Source organism: Lactuca serriola, chromosome 6 (assembly GCF_051521515.1).
Source record: "Lactuca serriola cultivar US96UC23 chromosome 6, Lser_US96UC23_V15, whole genome shotgun sequence".
Classification (NCBI taxonomy): Eukaryota; Viridiplantae; Streptophyta; class Magnoliopsida; order Asterales; family Asteraceae; genus Lactuca; species Lactuca serriola.
The window spans coordinates 157,163,453-157,189,595 of record NC_136413.1 but is presented as its reverse complement, the minus strand read 5'-3'; the positions used below and the strand labels follow the sequence as shown (position 1 = coordinate 157,189,595).

Here is a 26,143-nt window from a genome sequence, read left to right as displayed (position 1 = left end):
TAGATCCGTGAGTATGGATCAGGGGAAAATGTTAGTTTTAGATCCGTGAGTATGGATCAGGTGAAAATGTTAGTTTTAGATCCGTGAGTATGGATCGGGTGAAGAGGATAGTTCTAGATTCGTGAGTAGGGATCAGGTAAAGAGGAAAATTTTAGATACTAGAGTTTAGATCGTGTCGTTATGAGGATCGATGGGGTGGGATAAGAATCGCCTTTATATGGTGAAATTGTACAAGTTTGAATGTTTTATTTATATAAATATATGATATAACATTGTGGGATGAAAACCCTATATGCTCACCAGGCTCCCAAGCCTGACCCACTCAGTTTTCTTTGTATCACAGGTATCGATACGAAGACATATTTCACAGAGAGATTTAAAGGAGATATAAATCATTAGTATAATTAAATGTAAGTTTTGTTTATGCTTATATGTCTGTATCGGAACATGACATCCCGAGGTTTTATTATTAAATGAAAATCCATTCTCTTTGAGAAATGTTTTGATAAGTTATTATCATATCTTGTTTTGGGAACAAATTCAACTACCGTTTTCTTTGAAAGATTACTCTGATTTATAAAACAAAGCATAAACAAATCGGTCTTTTCTGGCCGTGAAATTGGGGATGTCACAGTATGTATCCTGGTTATAAGATGTTGTTATGATTAGTAATCTGTTAGATCGGTTTGAATGTTATATATGCTAGTGTTTGATATTTATGTGCACATGATTATTTGATTTGGGGGTTGGGTTGAGGCGGACCTTCTTTGTGCTGAAGGCCAACATACCCTTGATGGGTTATAGGCATAAGAACAATCCTATGTGCTCATACAAACCCTAATGCTTGGATCTAGGTTTCTCTATTGCACATGCTTTGAATCCAAGACTAACAAACTTAGATCTAACAAATTACAAACTGAATTAGGGTTTATAGAATTACCTTTGATTGTTATATAGCAATAACAATCAATTCCTTGCTTGAATTGGCCTTAGAAAGCTTAGTGCCTCAAGTGCTGCACCTCTAATGGAGTCACAAACACCATATACAACTTGGATGAAGAGGAGAAGGAGAGAGGCTGCCCAAAAACGGCTGGAAACCCTAGAGAATGAGTTGTCCACGTTTTTGGGGCATAGGGGCCCTTTATATACATGTAGGCTATTAGGGTTTACAACTAGGAAACCCTAATTTGACTGCTTAGGCCCTAAGCAGTCCATGGACTCCTTAAACATATCCCTTGGACGATTTCTAATGGGCTTCCCATAGAATTCGTCCAACCTATATATTATTAGGTGATCCATAGCCCAATTATAATTATCTTATAATTACAACTTCAGTCCCCTAAGTTTAATTAATCTCTTTTAGCCACAAAATTAATTAACAATTAATTCTTGACTAATATTAATTAAACAATATGATTTCTCCTTTAATATATTATTCTCATAATATATTAATAAATCATATTTAAACCTTTCTCTCCTTAAATCATCCTACATATTGCTATGGTGAAGGCAACCCAAAAGGACCATGCTCATAATCGGGTCAAGTACATACCAAAATAGTTATGGACTTAGACACTAATCCAACAGTCTCCCACTTGGATAAGTCTAATAACTATTTCCCATATGACTTCAGAACCTGATCAGCAATCGTAGCTTTCAAAAGCCGCTGTCAACTCTGATCTTATCAGATAGCGTGTCCTCTAGATAAGGGATTATATATTCCTCCATTCTCAAGATATCATATAGACATAAGACATGAATTTTAATCATTCTCTCTATATTGTTTCCCGACTTCCGATTTATGATGACTGACAACAGACTACAATTGAACACATCAACTTAGTCCCGGCTTGGCCAAGCGCTTAGGTGTCATCATTAAATCATCGAGAGGCCCACAGATATCGCTTTTATCCCACTTTGGGTAAAAGGAATGGATAAACTTCGACTCAAATGCTCGCTTGCATTTATTGATCGAGTCACACACAACAATAAGTTTTATAACACCAAGTTACTGGTGCGTTTACTTATTATCAATGTGTAACCGACCAACAAATAACAACTCACACGTCTCGGTTTCAAGAATATACAATATTATCGTCTCACTAATCACTCGTGATAAATCCATGAAGTGATCCAAGTGAGCGTGGGTTTAATCCAATACTCTAATCTTATCAAAGCACTCATGAATTCTGCAGCAAACTTGTGCCATGTCTCAACGCTTCAGACAATCTACAGACAGATTCATGACAGTCTTTATTCATACCTACTCCCAACGTATGACCGACTGTGGATGTTTGAATAACCTAGTTATTCTGGAAGTCAAAACATGCAAACTGAAACATGACAATAATACTTAATCCTATATGGCCCCAAACTTGTGAGAGTAAATAAAACACTTCTATTTATCCACCATATTGATCACTCATTATTTATCATTTAATGTTTCGAATAATCAACTCATTACTTGAATTACAACAACAATTGTCCCATGCTCTAAGCATGCACACTTTGTTTCCTATGGTCCATGCTTTGTGAAATAGAACAATTGAAAACTTTTCCAATGATTCTCATTTCACAATTCCTCAATCCCCATTATTAGTGTAAGAACACAAGGTGCTTCCGCTACTAGAATATGCTAGATTCTAACATTTTACGCAACGATCCTTTTGTAAAGTCATAGCACAAAAAGTCACCAAGACTTGGCTAATGAAATTACAAAGTACTTTCTTAGAAATTGTTACAAGACAATGCCATAGACGTGAAGTCTCACATTCAAAGTACATTCCTTTGAACATCCTTCTTGCATAAAGTTTTCTAATCTAGACACAGAATCTCAATATCCAACTCCCAATATGGAAACATTTCCACATTTGCCATATGACAACTCATTCTTAATAGAATCTTATCTATTCATAATAATGTCGATATGGTCCATCCAATATCACACTTCCAACTACTCACAAGCGACCAATCCTCAGCGACCTTTGGATCGTCCTTTGATAGTTGTTTAATAATTTTAGTCAAAACCCATTCTAGTCCTTTTTCCCTCTTAATGTGCTAGACATTTGAAAAATTTTAGAATGGTAAATATTATAGCATTTGCAATCGATCCTACACCCGAAGCGTATGGGACACGATGCATAATGTCTTACATAAAGATATGATACTTTACCAATCTTTTGCCATAATATTTTATGTGTCATGTTCTCACAATTCGAACTATGAAGAGGGATGCCGTAATCATAATCGAATTTTAAGAACACACAATGTATCCTTTGACTGAAAATGTTAAAATTTCTCAATCTAAGATTTAGATTTTGAAATGAAGTATAATATTCTCTCCCTTGATTATATTAAAACAACTTTTCAACCCATGCAACTTTGCAAATTGAATCTTTGTTTTTCTATAATTAATATTGCTAACTTGCAATACTCGCCATAATAATCATACAAGCATAACACTTATGCTCCCACTATCATGATGATTATTATCATATAAGCATAACACTTATGCTCCCACTAGCTTTGACATGTATTCAGAAAACAAATGAACTTCCAGAAAACAATGCCTATTGAATTTCTGAAATTCATATTTCTAATACCAGATGCTTCGATAAGTCTTTATCTAAGCTTCTTAAACTTATACACCTTCACCTTAGATAGCTCATATGTGTGTTTAAGCAATTTAGAATTTATGTTACTAAGTTCCAAATGTTCAAACCAATTGCCAAATCTCACAATTCGAACTATGGAAAGGGATGTCGTAACCATAATCGAATGTGAGAATACAATTTTCACAATTGCTATCTTCTTAAAACCTCTCTTAGTGAAAGTATTTCCTCACAGTCATTTTCATGAAGGAGGGAATCTTATGACACTTAGATTTTATGGTGTATGGGTTCCTATCCATGTGAATTTGCCAAAACCAAGGTTTGCGACAAATCCAAACTCATATAGACTGAACTTTCTTAATCTTAATTTCTTGCCCTATGGTATCACGAGTGCCCACCATGTCTTCCAAGTAGTTTAGTAACTTGTCCTTACATATCAATGTACTTTACATCGACTAAGGCTCTAGTATACATTCAAATGAGAATTCATAGAACTCACATATGCAACTAACTCAATTGGAATGGCACAGAAACAAGATAATGTCAGTACGACAGGTTGTAAACCTCAAGTCGTGTGCTAGTGATGATCTATAAGGTTTATTCTTGATTTGTTCTTGAAACCTTTCAAAACCATTAAGACTCCCACTGACTCCTTGATATATAAGATTCTCTTGTCAAGAAACATTTCTTGACAAAGCAAATATTCAAGAGTTAGTGTAGTTCTTATCAGGATAAAACATTTCACAAATTGGTCCTAGTTGTTCTTTGTCTTATCCAAGACATCACAACTTACCAATTTCTAATGTGCAAGAATAAGAAAACTTTTCCAAATTCCGCATTTGATTAGTGTTATAAACCTACTTAAGACTTGTCACTCAATGTCACAATCTTGGAGTATGACTCTAAGACTTGATATTGGAACGAAGTATGATTGACTCTTTGATTCAACCATTTCTACAATTCTCGATTCCTCTTCTTAGACATGCAAATGTACTAAGACTCACTTAGAGGATCAATTGAGATATGGTTCTTAATCATTAAGATTTCATCATAAAACACAATAAAAGGTACTCTCCCTTCTTCTTAGAATGGAGAAACTTTTATCTTTCTGCCTTCTTGATTCTTCTTATTCGTTCTGCTATTGATTGAAACTATTTCAGTCAACTCAGAGTTATACTCAATCTTATAAGTATGACCATATTTACTAAACTTTAGTAAATCATGACGAATATTTTTGTCACTCTTGTGGTAGACTTGATCAACGCACAACCTAGTGTACTTGATCTCCTAGTCCTTCAATTGACACTTTGTCAAAGAGTTAGTCTAAGTTTCCCAAATGTGAAAGTTTTTCATTCATCATACAATACACATTGCATGATTCCAAGTTTCTGTCCAATTGAAACTTGGGCGATGAGAAACTCTCCCTATTTGGTAAACTTTTGACATTTCCACAAATAACATAATTAAGAATCAAATCCATTATTGCTAATAATAGAAACATTCAAACATCAATTTTTCATACATGCCATTGCAAGGATAAATAAATAAGATAAAATCAAAATTCATTTTATTGCGGAAAAATTGTCCTTACAATGCAATTCAATTGAAAAACTATGTTATTACATATTTCTTAACAATCTATTCTAACTCCAAGTAGTAGCTCAAGAATCCATTCTTCAAGTAATGCGATCGAAATCCATTTCTTCATGACTAGATTCAGCTCACTTCTTCCCTCAAGATTCCTCTCTTTTCTTCGATCCTACAAAACATCAAAATGTAATCTTATCACATCATGTATTAAGAATCTAGAATAGGAACTCAAAAGAGTTAGATAATGGATTTTACCTGAAGCAGAGCCATACGTCTTGACTCTCCCATCTCTTAGATCTCCCAGGTAGTTAGGGCAGCTTCGTCTCCAATGCCCCTTCTCGTGGCAATAAAAGTAAATGGACTCCTTTGGCACAACACATCGGACAATCACAGACTTAGTTCTTTCTGCACTTCCAATGTTGCCAGTGTCCATTGAAGTTTGGGAGTTTGATTCACCAGACAAGTTTGCTTGACCAGCACGCCAAATCATTGCTGATTCAGCAGCTATAAGCAAATAGGTGAGATCAATGAGGGTTACGTCGTGATCCATCATATAGTACTCTCTAACGAACTCACTATATGATTCAGGAAGTGACTGAAGAACCCAGTCAACAACCAACTCACTTGAAATCTCGACACCCAACATGTTTAACCTATCAATGTGTGTTTTCATCTCTAAGACGTGCGCACACACAGGTTTCCCATCTTCGTGTTTACTTGCCAAAAGGGCTTGAGTGAGCTTGAACTTTTCAAGCCTTTGAACTTGTGGGTCAGGGAGAACAATTAGAGGAGGTGGAGGAAGTGAAGCATGACTCTCATTTCCTTGATCGTATCTCGGAACGTCATCTTCATTCGGAAAACTTGTTCCATGGGATTTGGGAAGACCATTTTAAGATTCAGACATCTACAAAACGGGAGAAAATTCAAGTTATGTTGATTAGAATTCTTGATGTAACACCCAAATGAAACATCAAGCTAGGATCCAACACAATACTCTACAACCTAGAAAAGGGATGCCGTAATCTAGTTGCAGAATATTTGAAGGTAGGTAAATGACGATTTACCAATTTCCACCATGTAAAACGAAAAAAGAAGTTTAAGTTTTAAATGAATTGAAACTCCTAGATCCTTTGAGATTCATTGAACTTTTCAATGGCATGTTTAATCTCGATTATGCCCTACTATTTGTGACTGGGATGCCGAGGATCACAAACAAGGTGTGAATAACCATACAAATCACGTGGTGCACCCAATGCTACAATCACCTAATCAATGTGCCGGTTAGCCACACACGCTCCATTGATCTATGATAAGCATCGAGCCACCCTTCGCCACCAATGTCATCCCCAAATTAGTGTGCCGGTTAACCACACACGCTCCACTAACGTTTGACAAAGGTACGAAGTGTAATTTCATGGGTTAGCATACAATTTCACATTTTGCCTAAAGTAACTATGATTTGGAAAGCATTTAGTTACTTTGTACTTCATTATACTTATAATGGAAGGTTTCTGTCCTATCCTACCCGTTCGGCTAACGACCCTCCACTAGTCAAGAGTGCGGTGGGTAAGAGTGGATACCCATTCAATTGCCATTTTATAGGCAATTTCCTTAAACACCCCTTATAGACAAGCTTCGTGAATGAGGCCTACTAACGGTAAGACTGACTTTTTAGTTATACATATATAATATTAAACTTTTAATGTTATATATAGTATAAGGGTGTATTTTACACTTTTAAAATACTAGGTGGTTTAATTATACTTTTAATTAACCAAAATCATTATGGATTTATTAAATCTCTTTTAATTATACACTTAATTAATTTAATAATACCATAAGGGTTTAATTTGAACTTTTCAAAATCAGGGTTTTGGAATTTAGACTTTCAAAATTAACTTTTAATCAACAATTTAAATTCCAAAACTTGAGGACAAGTTTTGAAACTCTTCAAAACAATTAGGTTTTAATCTCACTTAAAATTTTCGAATTTAAGACATTTAAATTAAAAATTTTAAATACTAAAACTCTTGATTTAATAATTACCATAAATTAAACAATTAATTTAAATTATTAAATCACAAGGGATTATCTAGATTATGAGGATAATTACCAATTATACATCTAAGATATCCTAATCCCTTGAATCCCTCTCTAAATCTCGAAAATAAGGGATGGGATAATTCAAGATCTTTAATTACCATATTTAACAATTAAAAGATAATTACAAGATATGGGATTATCCAAATCCCTAAAATTTAGGATCTAACCTTGGGGAAGGAGGTAATTTCGAAATCCAAGGGTTGGATAACCCTAGATTTCAAAATCTTGGAGGCTAAGGAAAGGATTTGGGAAACCCTAGCAAAAATCGCCATCTAGGGTTTTGCAACCCTAATTGCGAAAATTACCTAGCCTTTAGGGTTTATTAGCCATAAACCCTAATATGTCAAGTTCATAAAACATATAAGCATCAAATACAACTGAAACCAATCAAGTCTCTGATACCACTGATGGGTTATAGGCATAAGAACAATCCTATGTGCTCATACAAACCCTAATGCTTGGATCTAGGTTTCTCTATTGCACATGCTTTGAATCCAAGACTAACAAACTTAGATCTAACAAATTACAAACTGAATTAGGGTTTATAGAATTACCTTTGATTGTTATATAGCAATAACAATCAATTCCTTGCTTGAATTGGCCTTAGAAAGCTTAGTGCCTCAAGTGCTGCACCTCTAATGGAGTCACAAACACCATATACAACTTGGATGAAGAGGAGAAGGAGAGAGGCTGCCCAAAAACGGCTGGAAACCCTAGAGAATGAGTTGTCCACGTTTTTGGGGCATAGGGGCCCTTTATATACATGTAGGCTATTAGGGTTTACAACTAGGAAACCCTAATTTGACTGCTTAGGCCCTAAGCAGTCCATGGACTCCTTAAACATATCCCTTGGACGATTTCTAATGGGCTTCCCATAGAATTCGTCCAACCTATATATTATTAGGTGATCCATAGCCCAATTATAATTATCTTATAATTACAACTTCAGTCCCCTAAGTTTAATTAATCTCTTTTAGCCACAAAATTAATTAACAATTAATTCTTGACTAATATTAATTAAACAATATGATTTCTCCTTTAATATATTATTCTCATAATATATTAATAAATCATATTTAAACCTTTCTCTCCTTAAATCATCCTACATATTGCTATGGTGAAGGCAACCCAAAAGGACCATGCTCATAATCGGGTCAAGTACATACCAAAATAGTTATGGACTTAGACACTAATCCAACAACCCTAGGCAGACCAGATAAACTGCAGACCTGGGAGGGAAAACTAGTCAGGTTGAAGGCCCAACGAGCGGTCCGAATAGGCTGAAGGCCCTGAGAGGCGGTCCAGACGTGCCAAAGGCTCGAAGAGTTGTCCAGATAGATTGATGCCCTACGAGGCGGTCCAGTCAGGCTGATGGCTCATTATGCATGTTGTTTGTTTATATTATATGATTATGATTGTATGACATTGGTATTTTGGGGAAACTTACTACGCTTCGGGCTTACAGTTGTTGATTTTGTTTCATGTACTTCTGATGATCACAGGAAGGTGAAGACGTGATCGTACACCTCTTTATGTTTTCATGATTTGATTCTGGGATACTCTGACACTAAACTATTTTGAAAACAAGTTTTGTAATAATTATTGGTTTTGAATGTTTAAAAAAAATTAATTTTGGCATGATTTTTATAGGTGTTACAAATACACTATCGTTCTTCATGTTTCAGGAAACTTTGTTGTATTTTGAGTGAGTGAGTCATGAAACAAAACAATAACTCATACATAAAAACCTAAATGTGAATTTATTCTGAAAGAATATTATTGCTGACATTAATACTGAATTTAATTAGTTTCCATAAAAAAAGAATTATAATTATAGATATCATTTAATATACATACAATTATGGATATCATTTAATATTTATCTATATTTGATTAAATAATAATTAAATTTTTACTAAATTCTTATTGGTCAATTGTAGCACACAACAAATGTGGGGAACACATGAAAATAGAAAACACAAACCTCCAACAATTAAGAACCATCTTCTTCCTCAAAAAAATCGGACATGAAAACCTTGAAATTGGACCTTGAAAACCAAGGAAATCCATGTTCAAAAGGTATGAGTGTTCATCATCTGTATATTTATCATCTTGGTTTACAAGTTTCTCTGAAATCAGAACTTGAAATCTTGAAATCGGACCTTGAAAACAAGTTATATCACCGCCACCATCGTTCATCAGTTGAAATGGAACTGTTGGTCTGACCATTGTTCATCAGTTAAACTCATGTGTGTATGCATCCCTTACTGTGTATATATGGGTTTCATTTTTGTTCTTATTCATAGTAAATCAATTATCTGGAAAGTTGAAATAAAGAATTGTCTTCTTGTGAAATCCAAAGGAAGATACAATTTTGTTAACGGGTGATTGGGATAAAATAAAAAATTGCAGGTGTGTGTATGAGAGAGAAAAAGAGATCGAATTGGAATAAAATAAAGAATTATAGGTATGTGTATGAGAGAGAAAGAGAGGTCAAAGGTGAGACCATTTATACATTAAATAATTACATTATTTAATTTTTTTTTTTAAATAACAAAAAACTTGTTCATGTTTTGTGAAGTGACAAAAATACCCTTCTATTAACAATCAAAAAAATGACGGCCTCAGCTAAAATAATGATCATTTGTTAAATGTTTTGACCAATTATCTATAAGATTTTTTGAATTTAGTACTAATTTCAAAATAGCATAAGAACAATTTACGAAGTTTTTTCTATTTTCAAAAAAGAAAAATAATAATTGTGTAAACCGGGAAAATGACTAAACTTCGCTACATAAATAAGCAATTAATCGGTTGTTAGTTCTCTGGTGCGAAATTCTGGGTATGTCTCTTGTTTCTTCTCTATACATGTAGATTTCTCAATGTATTGTGATTTCCTTCGGATTAGCGTCTTGATCCCTAGATTAATTGCTTCATGATCATTTTTGAAATTCGATGCGCTTCATATTGATGGATTAAGAGTGTTCAAAGGTAATTTTTTGCTGCCAATATGTGTTTGTGTGATCCATTGGTTAGGGATCCGTAAAACCCTAGACCTATCTCTCGCATTTCTCTATCTGATGTATAATAATTCAGGAATTTCGTAGATTGATTAGAGGCGTTTATGTGTATATATAATGTTATCAGCTCGGATTTTGCTGCAATGGATGATTTGATCTTGAGATCGCGAGAAGCTATCTAGGGCTTGTTTCTAATCCTCCATTACAGATGGAGGACACTGATGAAGATTTCTTTGATAAATTGGTCGATGATGTTGATGATCATTTTAAGGCCACTTCATCATCTTCAACCGTGAATGATTCTAATAAGGCTAAAGCTAATTCAAGCATCAATAATGGCAGAAATGCACTCAAAGAATCAGAGAAAGTAGTTATAGAAGATGATAAAGCTTCTTCCACGATTAGTTCAGGTCTCATAGATGAATTAGCCAGCAATCGAGTGGATCCTGGTCAGTCATTAGTGTCATCTTCTTCCTTTGCATTTAATTCTGTAAATGAAGAACCAAATAATGCAATTCGAATGGAGGAACGATTTGATTCAACAGAGGTGCAGTGGAGTGCTTTCACTACTGATCCTCTACACAACACTAGTAATTCATTTGGATCATACTCTGACTTCTTCACAGAATTTGGAGATAATTCCGTTCACCAGTCAAAAGGAGGCAACTTGATTCACAATGAAGTGAATTCAAGTAATGATTATTCACATCAATATCAAGAAGGGCAGTTGTATACAACATCCAGGGGACAAACTACAGATAATCAAGATCTTAACACGAGTGAATATTGGGAGAATCTTTATCCAGGATGGAAGTATGACACCAATTCTGGACAATGGTATCAAGTTGATCAAAGCTATGATCCAACAACAAACACACAAGCGGTTGATACTTTGAGTTCTGCTTCTGATTACCAAGCTTCCCAATCTTTGGTAGCAGATAAAGGGATGAATGAAAGTGTAACAAGTTGGAGTCCAGTTTCACAAACTAGTCAAACTAATGAGAGTCAATCACAAGGAAACAACGGGTACCCTTCACATATGTATTTTGATCCTCAATATCCAGGTTGGTATTATGACATGAATCTTCAAGAATGGCGTTGTTTGGATTCATATAATTCTCAAGCAACCACCAACACTGGAAACCAAGGTGATCAATTTTCATCAAGTAATAGTTATTATGGAAATGAACAACAAGGTTCAACTGGATACCAACATGTACAAAATCAGTATAGCTCTAATTTTCCTGTAGATAATAACAATGTCAATCATCAACAACAACAACAACAACAACAACAACAACAACAGTGTTATGATTATGGGAACTTCAATCAATCAACAACAATGGAGCAAAGTGAGATGATGAATGCTGGCAAGGGGTATGGAAGTCAAAACCAATTGACCTACTCACATCATGGATCTTATGGCTCTAATAGGTCATCTGCAGGTCAACCTCCTCATGCCTTGGTTACTTTTGGTTTTGGTGGGAAGTTGATTGTGATGAAGGATACAAGTGGTGGGCCAATTTCTGTTCTTAACATGGCTGAAATTGTGACCGGAGGTGGTGACATGGCAACCGGTGGGACCCGCATATGTGGTTACTTTCACACTCTTTGCCGCCAATCATTTCCTGGCCCACTTGCTGGTGGAAATGTTGGTGGTAAAGAGCTGAATAGATGGATTGATGAGAGAATCACACAGTCACACCCTCCTACTGCTGACATGGATTATAAAAAAGATCAAGTTTTAAAGCTTCTACTTTCTTTACTCAAAATAGCTTCACAACATTACGGGAAATTACGTTCTCCTTTTGGCACCGATACTACACCGAAGGTAAAACTTTCATCTTTTTATTAATTTCAGTTTGCCCAAAGTCCAAATCCAAATAACAAACAAGGGTATTTTCGTAATTTAACAGGAAAACGACGCTCCAGATGTAGCGGTTGCTAGACTATTTGCATCTGCAAAGAAAGACACTTCTCAATATGGCGATTATGGTGCTTTCGCTAACTGCTTGCAACAGTTGCCACCAGAAGGACAAATTCGGGTATTCACCTTATTTCATTTCTTCACATATTATTTTTTAAAAAAAAAACATTTTTTTTTTATTGATTTGTCTTTATTTTCTTAGGCAACTGCTGCTGAAGTCCAAACTCTTCTAGTTTATGGTAGAAAGATAGAGGCTCTTCAACGTGCACAAGAGGGTCAATTATGGGGGATTGCCTTAGTTCTTGCAGCACAACTTGGTGATCAGGTCTTTCTCTCTCTCTCTCACACACACACACACTGAAGGGAAGCAAAAAGATGTTTTAAAATTTTGTGTATTGCAGTTCTATGTGGATTGTGTAAGGAAGATGGGTGTTCATCAGCTAGTAGCAGGGTCACCTTTAAGGACATTATGTCTACTTATTGCTGGTCAACCTGCAGATGTATTTTCAACTGACTCTACAACAGATAGTGCCACTGTTGCTGCTGTAAATATGTCACAGGTAATAACAATAATAATAATATCATTATATTTGAAATTCAAAAAGACAAAAAGACAAAAAGTATCCAAGCTGCTGAGTTTGTTGTTTTGTGTAGTCTCAACTTGGTGCTAATGCTATGATTGATGATTGGGAAGAAAATTTGGCTATGATTACTGCTAACAGGACCAAAGATGATGAATTGGTGCTTATTCATCTTGGAGATTGTTTATGGAAGGAAACAAGTAATGTAAGTTCCATTTTAAGTAATTAAAAAAAAAAAAAACAATATTTGTGTTTGGTTATGAGGTTGTGATTATATGTAATATAACAAATGATTCAGATTATTGCTGCACACATTTGCTACTTAGTTGCTGAAGCAAACTTTGAGGCGTATTCAGACAGTGCTAGACTGTGTCTCATTGGTGCGGATCACTGGAAGCATCCAAGAACATATGCCTGTCCAGAAGCCATTCAGGTGGGCCCCACTTGTCATTATTATTATATTTACTTTTTTTATTAGAGCAATAACAAATATTGTGAATGTGGACAGAGGACAGAGGTGTATGAATATTCAAAGCTTTTGGGGAACTCTCAGTTTACCTTGATACCATTTCAACCATATAAGCTTATATATGCCAATATGTTGGCTGAAGTAGGAAGAGTATCTGACTCATTAAAGTACGCATACAAAAAAAAAATACAATATTGTTTCCTTATTCATTTTCCTTAAAAGATTTTTTTTTTCAGGTATTGTCAAGTGATATCAAAATCTTTAAAAACTGGGCGAGCCCCAGAAGCAGAAACATGGAGACATATGGTTTCATCCTTAGAAGATCGCATAAAAACCCACCAACAGGTAAAATGACTATTTTACCCTTGTCACGTAACTTCATGGTTAATTATTTTTGTTTTTACCAGGGTGGGTTCTCTACAAACTTGGCTCCGGGTAAATTAGTTGGAAAACTGCTCAACCTTTTTGACAGCACAGCACACCGTGTAGTGGGAGGACTCCCGCCACCTGTCCCATCAACATCGGGCCCCACTGCACAAAATGAGCACCATACTCATCCACATCATCATAATCATAATCATCAACCTCGGGTATCTGCCAGTCAGTCCACCATGGCCATGTCATCATTAGTTCCATCTGCATGCATGGAATCTGAAGAAGGAAACAACAGAAGAATCATGCATAATAGAAGTGTTTCTGAGCCTGACTTTGGTCGCTCTCCCCGCCAGGTTGTCATTATTAATTATTTATTTATTCAAATTAATTTTACAAATATTTATAATAAACAAATTAATTAATTTATGTAGGATCAGGTTGATTCATCAAAAGAAAACCCTACGGATTCACAAACTAATTCATCATTTACTTCAAGATTTGGTCGATTTGGATTTGGGTCACAACTTTTCCAAAAGACTTTCAGTTTAGTTCTAAAACCTCGTCAAGACAAACAGGTATTATTATTATTATTATTATTATTATTATATTTATATATTATTAATTTTTTTTTTTTATTTATGATTCTGCATTAAATTTTTTTTATATATTTCAGGCGAAATTAGGCGAGACAAACAAGTTTTATTACGATGACAAACTAAAAAGATGGGTGGAGGAAGGTGTTGATCCGCCAGCAGAAGAAGCGGCACTTGCACCACCACCAACCACGGCGGCATTCCAAAACGGAACACCCAAAACCACCGCCAAGAATGAAGGGTCTCTCAGCAATGGCGGCTTGGAATTTTCCACCGGAACCACCACCGTGGGACACAGCTCCGGCATCCCGCCGATCCCCGCCTCCTCAGGTCAATTTTCTGCACGTGGAAGAATGGGTGTACGTGCAAGGTGAGTCGACACTCAACACTGCCACGTCATCATTTCAGTTAAAAAGTAATATTTGAATTTTTGATTTTGTTTATGTAGATACGTGGACACATTCAACCAAGGTGGTGGAAACCCAACAAAGTCGTTCCAATCACCACCCACTACTTCTTTAAAACCCGTCACGAAATCAAACCCTAAATTCTTCGTTCCAGTACCTTCATCCCAACAATCCAACTCATTTCATGGTAATAACACGCAACAAAAAACCACAAGTGTTGATGAAATTAACGATTCGCCTCCATTCCAAACACCAACTTATCAATCAATGCAAAGATTTGGAAGCATGGATGATTTGGGAAAAGGGGGAATGGGGATGCCTGTGTTTCCTAGTAACACGTGTTCACGAAGAACGGTTTCATGGGGAGGAAGTATGGATCAACGGTTTTGTAATCAGAGGAATCGGGGGAATAATGGTGATGGGTTTATGAGTGAGGATCTTCATGAGGTTCAACTTTAGAACAAAATTGAATTCATTCTTTTTTGATAACCAATTGTATAGAGATAGATTCTTGTTGCTTAATGCTTTATTATAAATGTATAGTTTACGGGTGGGTCCAAAGATTTTGTATTGAATGTTCAAATAATGTGATAGAATTTAAACACTAGAAGCATATTTTATAGTAATTAGTTTTCTCATCATCTTATTAATCAAAATAAAATCAATCGTAAGAACATGATTATGTAATCATGCATGTACATATGATAAAGCATAAGGTACAAGTATTGATTGTAAAAAAAAATAAAAATTAAATTAAATATTAAAATTCAGCTGAGCCAGGAGCTCGAGGGAAAGGTATTGTATCTCGAATGTTATCGATTCCAGTTGCAAATTGCACAAGCCTCTCGAAACCCAAACCAAAACCCGCATGTGGAACTGAAATACAACAAACCCACTAAATAATAATAAACAAAAAATAGAAAAAATTATTTTTAGTAATTTATGCAACTAACCTGTACCATAACGCCGAAGATCAAGATACCACCAAAAACTCTCCTTATTCAGATTCATTTCATCCAAACGATTTTCCAAATAATCAAGGCGTTCTTCCCTTTGACTTCCACCAATAAGCTCACCAACCTACCAACAAACAACAAATATTATTATTATTATTATCATATCAAACAATAACATTTGTATTTTAAATATTAGTAATTATAAACTTCTCTAAAGAAAGAATAATAAATAATTATTACCCGTGGGACAAGTAAATCCATAGCTGCAACAGTCTTGCCATCATCATTTTGGCGCATGTAGAATGCCTTAATATCCTGTTAATTAAAAAAAAATATTATTATTATTATTTTCATATTTGCAAAAGGGTAATAAAGGAAAAAAGATGATGCCTTTGGGTAATCAGTGATAATAACAGGGCATCCATTGAAAGCCTCTTCGGTTATGTAACGTTCATGCTCGCTTTGCAAATCACATCCCCATTTCACCTATTATACAAAATAGCAACCTACTTTCATTCATTTGTTTATTAATATTTATGCATCCTTAATAAGAAAATAAAAATACCTGAAACTCAAATTTCTTCTTTGATTTTAGAAGCAATTCAACTGCATCTGTGTAAGTCAATCTCACAAAGCTCTTCTCAACCACATCCTAGTGGAACAAAATCAAGAATCACACAGGGGCAATACAGTAATTTTGTAGAGGGATGAATGATGATAATGAACTAAACAAACAAAAAAAATCATACACTTAGACGATCGATGATTCCTTTATCAATCCAATTGTTGAAGAAATCCATATCTTCTTTGCAATTTTCAAGAACATGTTTCACCTAAATTGTCAAAAAGTTCATACCAATTTTTAAGACATGAACTATAAAAGTATAAAGTGGAACATTTTTTTCAGGAGGGGTAACAAGGTAATTTAGTATCTATAAAGGGTGGATAAAGTAACATACGACATACTGGAGATAGGCAGTGGCACATGCCATGTCATCATTCAGGTCCGCAAATGCAAGCTCAGGCTCAATCATCTTCATAGAAATAAAAACTAAAAATTTAAAATTTTAAAAAAAAAATCACAAAAGCTTGTTGTTTAGTTATTTAGTTCTATAATGAGAGAAGACCCAAAATTCTGCCAAGTGTCTAGAAGTGTTGGAATTTTCTGCCCGAAAAGTAGGACCGAATGTATACACCTGAAATATGGTATAAATATTATTAAAAAGTAATAAAATAATATGTCATGTTTTGAATGATTCTTTTAAGTTTAAATAACAAATGAAGGAAAAAAGTATACATCAGAAAGAGCAGTTGCATATGTTTCAGCATTGAGTTGACCAGAAACTGTCAAGAATGCAGGCTTTCCAAAAAAATCCTGTGAAATCAAAATGCAATTATTGAAACATATAAAATTTAAAATCCAAAAATAATATAATGTAATTTATATAAAGCCCATAGAGAGCAATGGCGCATGAGGGCAAAATGGTCATTTGCTCACTTGTGACCAATCGATTAAGCCATTTTCTGTTTTGGGGATGGAACTGGCTGGAGAATCAATGGCTTCTTTCGAGCTTGGTATCTGGTAACACAACATAAAAGATCAAGGACAAAATTGTAAAAAAAAAAACAAAATGGAAGTATGATTGAATTTTATAAGAAATTAAAAGAAGCCTACATACCAATGTGGTTACACAAAATTGTTCACCAGCACCTTCACAATCTGCAGCTGTAATAATAGGACTTGCAATCCAAACAAATCCATTTTCTTGAAAGAATTTATGTGTAGCATAAGCCAAAGCATTCCTAACCCTAGATACCTAAATTCAAAAGGAATATCAAATTAGCAAAATGTAAATACATGTATTTGTCTATATGTAAGTGTGTGGGGGTGTGTGTGTGTGTGTGTGTATATATATAAAAACATACTGCACCAAAAGTATTTGTCCTAGGGCGAAGATGCGCCTTGCTTCTTAAAAATTCTCTTGTGACTTTTTTCTTTTGAATAGGAAATGATGGATCACTCTTTCCAACCTACAAATGTATACAAATAAATTAGATGATAAACATTTTATTGATATGTTCCTCAATGTTGGCTTCCAAATGTTAATCATAAAGAATGACAATACTAAGGTTTTTTCATACATCCAAATGCCCAATTTTGTAAAACAATAAGAATATAAGTTGTACCAATATGTCATCAAATAAGTTTTAATTTAAATGAATTGAAAGGTGAAAATTATACTGTAACAAGTTTGTGAATCTTCAACTCTATTTTTTGCTTCTTTCCTTGGCTAGGTACTACAACTCCTTGTACACAAACTGCTGCACCAGTTGCTATGAAACCACTCTCCACCTATTAAGAACAATAAAATATTTATTCTTTTTTATCACATCAGCAAAACAAAAGTAATATTATCTCAAATATAGTTTTAGAAAGAAACAGGGTTTGATAACAAAAGGTCATTTTAACATTGGAATACCCTTTGAAATAAACTTGATATGTATGTGTATATGGATTTCAAAAGAAACGAAGTGTAATTAGGGTTACCTGATCATAACCTTCAGCATCTGAGTCAATCACACACTGCATGTTTGATAGACATGAACCATCATTCACCTGAGATGAATGTAAAACCTCATTATGGATATCATCTTTATAACATGTAGTACAAACAGGACAATATAAGTGTTAGAATTTGCAACAAAAAAACACATCAAATTTGCATTGTAAAAGTAATAGGTTTGAATTCATAACATATAGAGGTAGTAAAATGCTGGAATGAACTCTTCTAATATCACTTATTGCTTACAATTAAACAAATTCAGTAAAAAAGATATTGAGATGGGAGACACAGAGTGTTTACTCAAAATAGACGAATAAATCATCAATTCATAAGCCATTATGAACGGATATATGATATCAATTACCTCAATGAATGTAACACTGCTCTGAATACGAAGGGTTCTAACCCAGCCCCTAACTGTTAGCGTTTGACCTAATCTATCAACACCCTCGCTTTCCCCTCCTTTTATATCAACAATTCTCAGCCGTTTACGAAACTCCCCAACTCGTTCCTCGATAGATTCGGTTTTGGACTTCTCTACGACCTCTCCGGGTGACACAGTGGCGGATACGACGGTTGAAAAGCATCGACGGTGAGCTGTGGAGTTGTTTAAGTAGTTGAAGTGGGCTTGGGGTAGTGGCGGGTGATGAAGGGGAGCGAGGATAATTTGGTATTTCAGTTTTGTAGGTTTTGGTTGGTGGTGTTGGTACAAGGACAAGAAGCGAACGGTGGAGGAGAGAGGTTTAAGGCGGAGAGAAACCGTCGCCGGCGACAACGCCGCCGTAGCCATTTGTTGCGGGGCACTGGGTGAGCTCTCTATCGATGCTGCTTGTGGCAGTGTGACCTTCTAAACAATCGGCTAACATTTCATAGTATATGGTAAAAACATTAAAACATGATTTTATAGTTGGTAAATGGTAAATGACTATTGAATTTTCTTTTATGCGATTTGGGTAAATAAATAGATAATAATTATTGAGAAAATGACAAAAATAGCCAATTATACTAATTGCATTACAAAAATAGCCAAAAAAAATGGGGATTACATATTTAGCCACCCATTTCGCAGATGAGAAGGCCCCATCTGCGAAATGGGCATCTCATCTGCGAATGTTGTGCTTCAGGCACTTGTACATTCGCAGATGAGAATTTTTTTTTTTTTAATATTTTTCGGTATAAATAGGGGTAATTTCGCAGATGGAATAGGTCCCATCTGCGAAATCCTCTGATCCTATCTGCGAAATGATGATTTTTTTTTTTTAAGGTTGACTACGAAATGAATTGGTTTGACTACGAAATGGGCTTTGCTATATAAAAATTTTTGTAGAAAAAATATCATTTTGGTTGTTATTTGGTTTGTGGAATACTCTCTATCTCTACAATTTGCTCAAAAAATGATTGAATATTTGGTTTGTCTTGTAACCGGTGGGAGATGGCAAGTTAATGGAACTAATCTGGAATACATATGTCCACAGGGAGGTATTTCTGAATTTGCTTTGATATTTTCTGAGTATATTAGTTATAGTGATTTTGTATCTATGGTAAGAAGCAAAATTGGTTTGTTAGACAAATATAGAATTAGTCTTCGTTTCCACCATCCTGAATTAAATTATTATATAGCTATAGTTGAAGACGTGGATGTTAGAATGTTGATAAACGTAATCAAATGTAGTGGAGGAAGGGCTGTGAAAGTGTTTGTGGTGGTTGATGAAGTTGAGGAGGTTAATGGGGGCGGTGAAATTGGAAACGAAGTTGTTGGTAATTTATGCAGTTTTAAAGGGAGCAACGATCCGATAGGTACTTTCAATACTCCTAGTGTACCTCAGTTTCACAGTGTTGCTGAAAATGTTAATGTTAGTTATTCACCTATTCAATATGTGGATCCCGAGAATTACAAGTATGTTGGTGATGATGATGTTGGTACATATCTTAATCATGTTGGTGGTCGTTGTGATGATGTTGCCGAACAAGAAGTTAAACTTATGAATAGGCGTGTGGTAAATAAAACTAAAAAGAAAAAAAATTCAACTCAAAAAAATGAAAAAAATCATGTTTACGGGCATTATGTTGATGTTGGTGATGTATGTTTAGATATAACCGAGCTACAAAGTAATTCCGATAGAGATGAAATGGGTGATGAAGTTAAAGCTAAGTATCCCGATAACCTTTTTTACGGTATGCCCCCTGTACCAGCATGGCCAGTTGATAATAATGAAGATATCCCAACACAGATGGTAGACATTAATCTTCAAAAGATTCAATGTGAGAGTATATTTAAAAACAAAGAACTTTTAAAGCGGTGTATTGGTAAAAAATGTCTTCGAGAAGGTTTCCAGACGAGGACAAGTAGATCCACCAAATCAAGGTATGAAGCTGTGTGTGTTTCGAAAAATTGTTCTTGGTTACTAAGAGCAAAAGCAATTAAAAATACTGATGGACTTTTCCAAGTGAATAAATTTGTTGATGTACACACATGTTCTTCAACATTGTTGCAACCTAATCATCGACAAGCAAACAAATATGTTTTGGGTGAATATGTTGCTGATGTTTTGGCTGAAGACTATAGTAGAGTTTATCGGGGAAAAGAAATTGTTAATGATATGAATGCTCAATTGAATATCAATATCTCATACCATCAGGCATGGCGTGCGAAGCAATATGCATTGTTGTCGTTAAGGGGTACGAAAGAGGATTCTTTTACCAAACTTCTGGCGTATTGTCACAACTTGGCCAAACATAATCCGGGTACTGTCACACATATTAAAACAGATGCTGATGATCGGTTTGAGTTTTTGTACGTCGCACTCGGTTGCTCGGTTAGTATTATCATGTTCTAATTTTTTTTTAATATTTATTTTGGTGTATTTGAATAGATATACAATGTATTGTAGGTACGAGCTTTTGTCAATTTTTGTAAGCCGACCCTAGTAGTAGATGGAGCTCACCTAAAGGGCGAGTTCAAAGGTACCATGCTACTTGCAGTTACTAAGGACGGACAAAATCAAATATTACCGGTTGCATATGGTATATGCAAAAATGAGTGTACTGATTCTTGGACATGGTTTTTTCAAAAACTACGTGATTGCATAGGAAATATGCAGGAGCTTACAATTATATCTGATAGGTCTCCATCTATAGCAACATCCGTTGCCAACATTTTTCCTCACGCTCATCATGGAATATGTGGTGTCCATTTGTATTTCAACATAGTATCTAGATTCGGCAAGAGTAAAACGGTTAAAGGAATTTTTTGGGAGGCGTGTAGGGCGTACACAGTTGATGCTTTTGATGCTGCCATGGATGTTATGAAAAAGACAAAAGAACCAGTATGGGAGTACTTAAAAAGTATAAATCCAGAAACCTGGTCAAGGGCACATTTTAAAGGGAACCGATACAATCTTATGTCGTCCAACAGTGCGGAGTCTATAAATGCATTATCTAGACACGCACGTAAGGTGCCAATACTTATGTTGATTGATTTTTTTCGTGCTACAATGCAACAATGGTGGTTTCAAAGACGTAACTTTGCAGGTATTACGTAAATTTGTAATATTAATGTTTTATTAGTTTCGATGTTATTGATTTTAACTTCTTCATTTTGGCTGTTTTTTTAGCGGAAGCAACAACAACACTTACCCCTTGGGCGGATGAAGTTGTAAAAGAAAACAAGAAAAATTTTACCAAATGGGATGTTCGCATGATCTCAAATACGAAATGCGAGGTCAAAAAGGGGGCACAAAATGTGATTGTTGATTTTCAACATATGACATGTACATGTAGGCATTGGCAACTTGATGGGATACCTTGTGGTCATGTCATAAGATGTTTAACAGTGAACAATTACCAAGACTGCTCGAGGTTTGCATTAAATGCTTACTTTACCGAAACACTGAGGAAAACATATGAGGAATCAATAAACCCTCTGCCGAAGCCATCCGAATGGGAGATCCCCGATGATTTGATGATTGTTAAGCCACCTATAATGGATAAACGTCAGCCAGGCAGGCCAAGAAACACAGACCGCATTCCATCCCAAGGCGAGGGTCCAATTATAAAAGAGTGTTCTACATGTGGTCACCTAGGACACACGAGAAATAATTGTACTGGAAGGGCGTCTGGTAGCAGAGCAGGTCACATAATTTCTACTGCAGAAATGGCATATAATATTGGTGGTTCAGCGGGTTGCTCACAAACCCATAACGCTGATTTTGATATAAAACAACCTTGAAATTAAGAGTAATGACGAGTTGTTAGCTTATTATGTATTGTAATATTTTTATTAACTCTTACAAGACATTGCTATGCTTTCATATTTCAGTTAAGTTTGTTGATTATAATAATGAATGAAGCCTTTATATTATAAAATATAGTTTGCAGATTTATTTTAACAGTTACAACATGTTATTTAAAAAAAAACAACAAACGATCATTTGGCAACCTAATCTGTTTCATGATAATATTACAACAACTTTATAACTAATTTTTAAACTCAGGGAACTGCAACGGGTACTTCTCTTTCTCCATTGTTATATAGTCATCCCTAATTCTCATTTTGTCTTCGAAACGATCCTTTTTTACCATAATGTGTATCAACTGCTCATCCTTCTCAGCAAGCCGTTTTTCAGTCGTTTTGATTGCCTTCTTACTCTTTTTTATCCAATCTTTATGCTCTTTGATTTTGTTTTTATTGAGGTCAATCCATTCTTCAGCTTGTTTGCATTCCGAACCTATATCATTAGCAAGTTGAGTGAGAAGTCGGGATGACTCTTTGTCCTCTTCTTGTTGTGCTTCAGCCTTCTTTAATTCTTCAAAATTTTCATGTGACATATATGACCCGGCTGAAGAGGGTGTAAAAAAAGGGTCTACCGAATCACAGTAGTAACAATCTACTTCGTTGCATGAGCAAATTTCGAATTTGTGTGAGGAATTCATAATAAAATCGATGTTGTATTAAACTGGAGCAATAAGTGGTATTTATACATACTAGACAGTAATGAGAAGTCCAACTTTGAAATGACTAGACAGTAATGACAAGTCACTGTAGTAACCTGCACATCCCAGTGGGTCCCTTTAGTGACAAGAGATAAATGACAGTTTGACATGACAAAACACTGCATAAAGCTGAAATTCGTAGTCCAAATATAACCATTTCGTAGTCAAAGTATTATTTCATAGTCTATTTATTTATATAAATAGATGTTTAAGATCTATAAACCAAACACCCAAATCACCTAAACGAAACGAATTCCCATTATTAGAAATGTCGTCGAATGCAGCAAGTTCTTCGAATGAAGTACCTGGTTCCAATTCTGAAAGGCCATGGACGACAAACGAGGTGTTAGTTCTAACACGGTGCTGGCTAAGTGTTAAGGATGGTGAACCGTTACTTGCTCCCCCGCATTGCCTAATTGGTGATGAATGGAGTCGCATCACATCTTTGTTTAACCATGAGATGGGAGAAGGGCAAAAAAGAGAAAAATCAGATGTTGTTACTAAGTGGACGGATGTAAAGGAGGAAGTGACATGGTTCAATCGAGCATGTAGTTATGCGAAACGTAACAATGTTCGTTGTCGTGACGAAGAAGAGTTCTTGGAAGTTGTTACAGAGTTTTACATCTTTGAGCATGAAGGCAGAGACTTCGAATATGAGGAAGTTTGGAAGGTTGTTAGAGATAAACAGTATTTCAAGTAGACCGCTCTAATTTGTGTTAAGAATAAGCCATGGACTTGTGTTTTACGTTAATGCTTTGATCGTATTATGTCGTTTTTTTCATGTAATTGTTGTGATGTTTTAATGGTTCATGGAATCTTGTTACTAATGTATTCTAATATATTTTGATAACTAATGCAATGGCCATTTATTAACCCAAGTTAATCATACGAGTTTCTCACATAATAAACTAAAATATATTAACTCAACTTAATCATACGAGTTTCTCACATACTAAAGTAAAATATATTTTAAACATATGAAATACATACGAATTACATACGAAATACATGAAAATAACCTAGTACTCACATAATAAACTAAAATAGATTTTAAACAAACGAAATACATAAGAAATACATGAAAATAACCTAGTACTCAAATAATAAACTAAAATAGATTTTAAACAAACGGGATATATTTCAAAATATTCCAAGGGGCTTGAAACTGGAATTCCAACCCGTTACTTGATGACTTGTATTCCTCCTTAGCAGCTTCCAAGATGACATCCTCAGTAGCATTTAAACGGGTGTCGTCAATTTTGGTATAAAGATCGTTGAATAATAGAACTTCGGTTTTCATTTCATACCATCTTGCTAAGATGTCTAGTTCGTCACGATCATTTCTTGTAGCCATTCGGTTTTCAGCATTGAAAATATTAGTTAGACGGCTCCAAAACATTGGATCATTCAACTTGCTTGTCTCGTACACATGAATATAAGCATGTGTAAGAACCAAGAACTCTTCATTGCTCCATGATATAGAAGTCATTTGGATTGAAACAAAGAGGGTAGAATCTAAAAAACAATATTTGAACAACTATATTGGTTAATTTAATAACGTTTTGCATGTAACTTAGGGTCAATTTATAGTAGTTTCTACACAAAATCGCAGTCCAAACTTCTAATATGTCTGCAATTCATAGTCAAAATTAACTGACGAATGCAGTGTACTATACTTATAACACAACAGATCACTATTCGAGTTGACAATTCATCCCCGGTTGAATGACAACACAATACATTGTTGTTTGAGTTGACAACTCATTGCACCAGGAAAGTAAGGAGTCGTTATAAATAGATTTCAATATCCGTTGTAATTGTATTCTATTACTTCCCTCCTTGCAATTATGGACTCACCACGTATATGGAGGAACGCAGAGGAGGTCGCTTTGGTTCAAGCTTGGATTACAACTGTAGAGGTGGATTTTCCACCGGGTCCCCCACAAGTTCGTGCCGGATCATTTTGGTCTCGTGTCTGTCATTTGTTTCACCATTTAATGAACCGCACTCAATATCGAAGAAGAAGAGATGTCAAAGCGAAGTTTCTGGATATGAAAATGAAGGTGAAACAATTTCAACGTATTTATAACGAGTTGGATAACGAACATGCAAATACGGATGAAGACATTCTATGACAGGTGGCTTTGGAACTATACCGCTTTCAATACGATGGTAGCGAGTTTACCCACTTAGATGCATGGAATGTTTTAAAGAATGTCCCTTATTTTTAATATGCATGTTGGTTAAGTTAATTGTTTTTCGTTATTTAAGTTGCTTGTTGTTGTATGTGTCTAGTCGTTACTATTTAATAAACGTCCATTTCTTTTAATGTATGTTGTTCCCTCAATAGCCAATATTTAGAAAGCAATAAAATAAAACCGGGGTACATAAATAACTAACACATAATACGACATAAAAAATAAACTGGGTACATGGATAACTAATACGTAACACAGCAGTAAAATAAAAACGGAGTACATAAAAAACTAATACATAATACTACATAAAACATAAATGTGCTACATGAATAACTACTGCATTGAGGGAGGTAACAGGACCACCGTTTCATTTGGTATTTCCCAATGCTCATATGATGGTATACCATTCACCAACTCAGATCCATATGCAACTCGATACACATAATTAGTGAACTTGTATTCAACCATTCTCTGAATGGACTCAGATGTACGGGTTCTTAGACATGCTATAGCGTGGCCACATGGTATACCACTTTTTTGCCATTTACCACAACTACATACCCTTCGTTCAAGTTGTACGTTGCTGGTGGCAAAAGTGTCATGGACTTCAAATGTATCCCCATACAAACGTTTTGCATTACAATTGTAAGACTTGCTGAGACTTTTTTGAACCTTACTCTCAACGTAAGGGGTCAACCCACCAGACAACCTCCCTGTAAAATTTGATATTTTAATAAAAATAGCATGACAATAAAAA

The 26,143-nt window shown here is 35.1% G+C and overlaps 4 protein-coding genes across 5 annotated transcripts; 3 read left to right on the top strand and 1 right to left on the bottom strand.

Annotated features, from left to right (window-relative positions):
• Nucleotides 1–10,110: 10,110 nt before the first annotated feature.
• LOC145057147 (protein transport protein SEC16B homolog) lies at nt 10,111–15,317 on the top strand. Of its 2 annotated transcripts, none has more exons than XM_079004926.1 (12): nt 10,111–12,155; nt 12,241–12,369; nt 12,454–12,576; nt 12,653–12,811; nt 12,906–13,037; nt 13,131–13,265; nt 13,341–13,468; nt 13,538–13,646; nt 13,709–14,029; nt 14,114–14,251; nt 14,350–14,639; nt 14,718–15,317. In XM_079004926.1, the coding sequence occupies exons 1-12, from the start codon at nt 10,533–10,535 to the stop codon at nt 15,133–15,135; spliced, it is 3,705 nt and encodes a 1,234-aa protein (XP_078861052.1). In that variant the 5' UTR covers nt 10,111–10,532; the 3' UTR covers nt 15,136–15,317. The 2 variants fall into 2 exon arrangements, with proteins under 2 accessions (XP_078861052.1, XP_078861051.1); XM_079004925.1 differs by having other exon boundaries at nt 10,112–12,155; nt 14,108–14,251.
• NS1 (Class II aminoacyl-tRNA and biotin synthetases superfamily protein) lies at nt 15,292–19,065 on the bottom strand. The gene is made up of 15 exons (XM_079004927.1): nt 18,561–19,065; nt 18,181–18,249; nt 17,875–17,985; nt 17,559–17,663; nt 17,312–17,449; nt 17,131–17,211; nt 16,930–17,007; nt 16,760–16,828; nt 16,592–16,666; nt 16,382–16,465; nt 16,198–16,284; nt 16,023–16,118; nt 15,873–15,947; nt 15,630–15,756; nt 15,292–15,552 (listed from the first exon to the last, which is right to left on the bottom strand). Exons 1-15 carry the CDS (start codon nt 18,984–18,986, stop codon nt 15,437–15,439), a joined length of 1,737 nt encoding a protein of 578 aa, XP_078861053.1. The 5' UTR covers nt 18,987–19,065; the 3' UTR covers nt 15,292–15,436.
• A 1,260-nt stretch (nt 19,066–20,325) lies between these two features.
• On the top strand, nt 20,326–21,428 carry LOC145060302 (uncharacterized). The gene is made up of 3 exons (XM_079007993.1): nt 20,326–21,012; nt 21,088–21,382; nt 21,424–21,428. The coding sequence occupies exons 1-3, from the start codon at nt 20,326–20,328 to the stop codon at nt 21,426–21,428; spliced, it is 987 nt and encodes a 328-aa protein (XP_078864119.1).
• Nucleotides 21,429–21,485: 57 nt separating this feature from the next.
• Nucleotides 21,486–22,467, top strand: LOC145058856 (uncharacterized). The gene is made up of 2 exons (XM_079006732.1): nt 21,486–21,727; nt 21,811–22,467. The coding sequence occupies exons 1-2, from the start codon at nt 21,493–21,495 to the stop codon at nt 22,422–22,424; spliced, it is 849 nt and encodes a 282-aa protein (XP_078862858.1). The 5' UTR covers nt 21,486–21,492; the 3' UTR covers nt 22,425–22,467.
• The last annotated feature ends 3,676 nt before the right edge of the window (nt 22,468–26,143 follow it).

What these genes read in the sequence shown, in the direction of transcription:
- LOC145058856 (XM_079006732.1), top strand. Translation starts at nt 21,493, where the DNA reads ATGGATGTTATGAAAAAGACAAAAGAACCAGTATGGGAGTACTTAAAA. An exon ending in TCAAAGACGTAACTTTGCAG is followed by an intron (nt 21,728 to 21,810) that starts GTATTACGTAAA and finishes CTGTTTTTTTAG; the next exon opens with CGGAAGCAACAACAACACTT.
- LOC145057147 (XM_079004925.1), top strand. Translation starts at nt 10,533, where the DNA reads ATGGAGGACACTGATGAAGATTTCTTTGATAAATTGGTCGATGATGTT. An exon ending in CAGCACAACTTGGTGATCAG is followed by an intron (nt 12,577 to 12,652) that starts GTCTTTCTCTCT and finishes TGTGTATTGCAG; the next exon opens with TTCTATGTGGATTGTGTAAG. An exon ending in TATGGAAGGAAACAAGTAAT is followed by an intron (nt 13,038 to 13,130) that starts GTAAGTTCCATT and finishes CAAATGATTCAG; the next exon opens with ATTATTGCTGCACACATTTG.
- NS1 (XM_079004927.1), bottom strand. Translation starts at nt 18,986, where the DNA reads ATGGCTACGGCGGCGTTGTCGCCGGCGACGGTTTCTCTCCGCCTTAAA. An exon ending in AATTTTGTGTAACCACATTG is followed by an intron (nt 17,212 to 17,311) that starts GTATGTAGGCTT and finishes TTGTGTTACCAG; the next exon opens with ATACCAAGCTCGAAAGAAGC. An exon ending in AGAAGAAATTTGAGTTTCAG is followed by an intron (nt 16,119 to 16,197) that starts GTATTTTTATTT and finishes TTTGTATAATAG; the next exon opens with GTGAAATGGGGATGTGATTT.
- LOC145060302 (XM_079007993.1), top strand. Translation starts at nt 20,326, where the DNA reads ATGGGTGATGAAGTTAAAGCTAAGTATCCCGATAACCTTTTTTACGGT. An exon ending in ACGTCGCACTCGGTTGCTCG is followed by an intron (nt 21,013 to 21,087) that starts GTTAGTATTATC and finishes AATGTATTGTAG; the next exon opens with GTACGAGCTTTTGTCAATTT.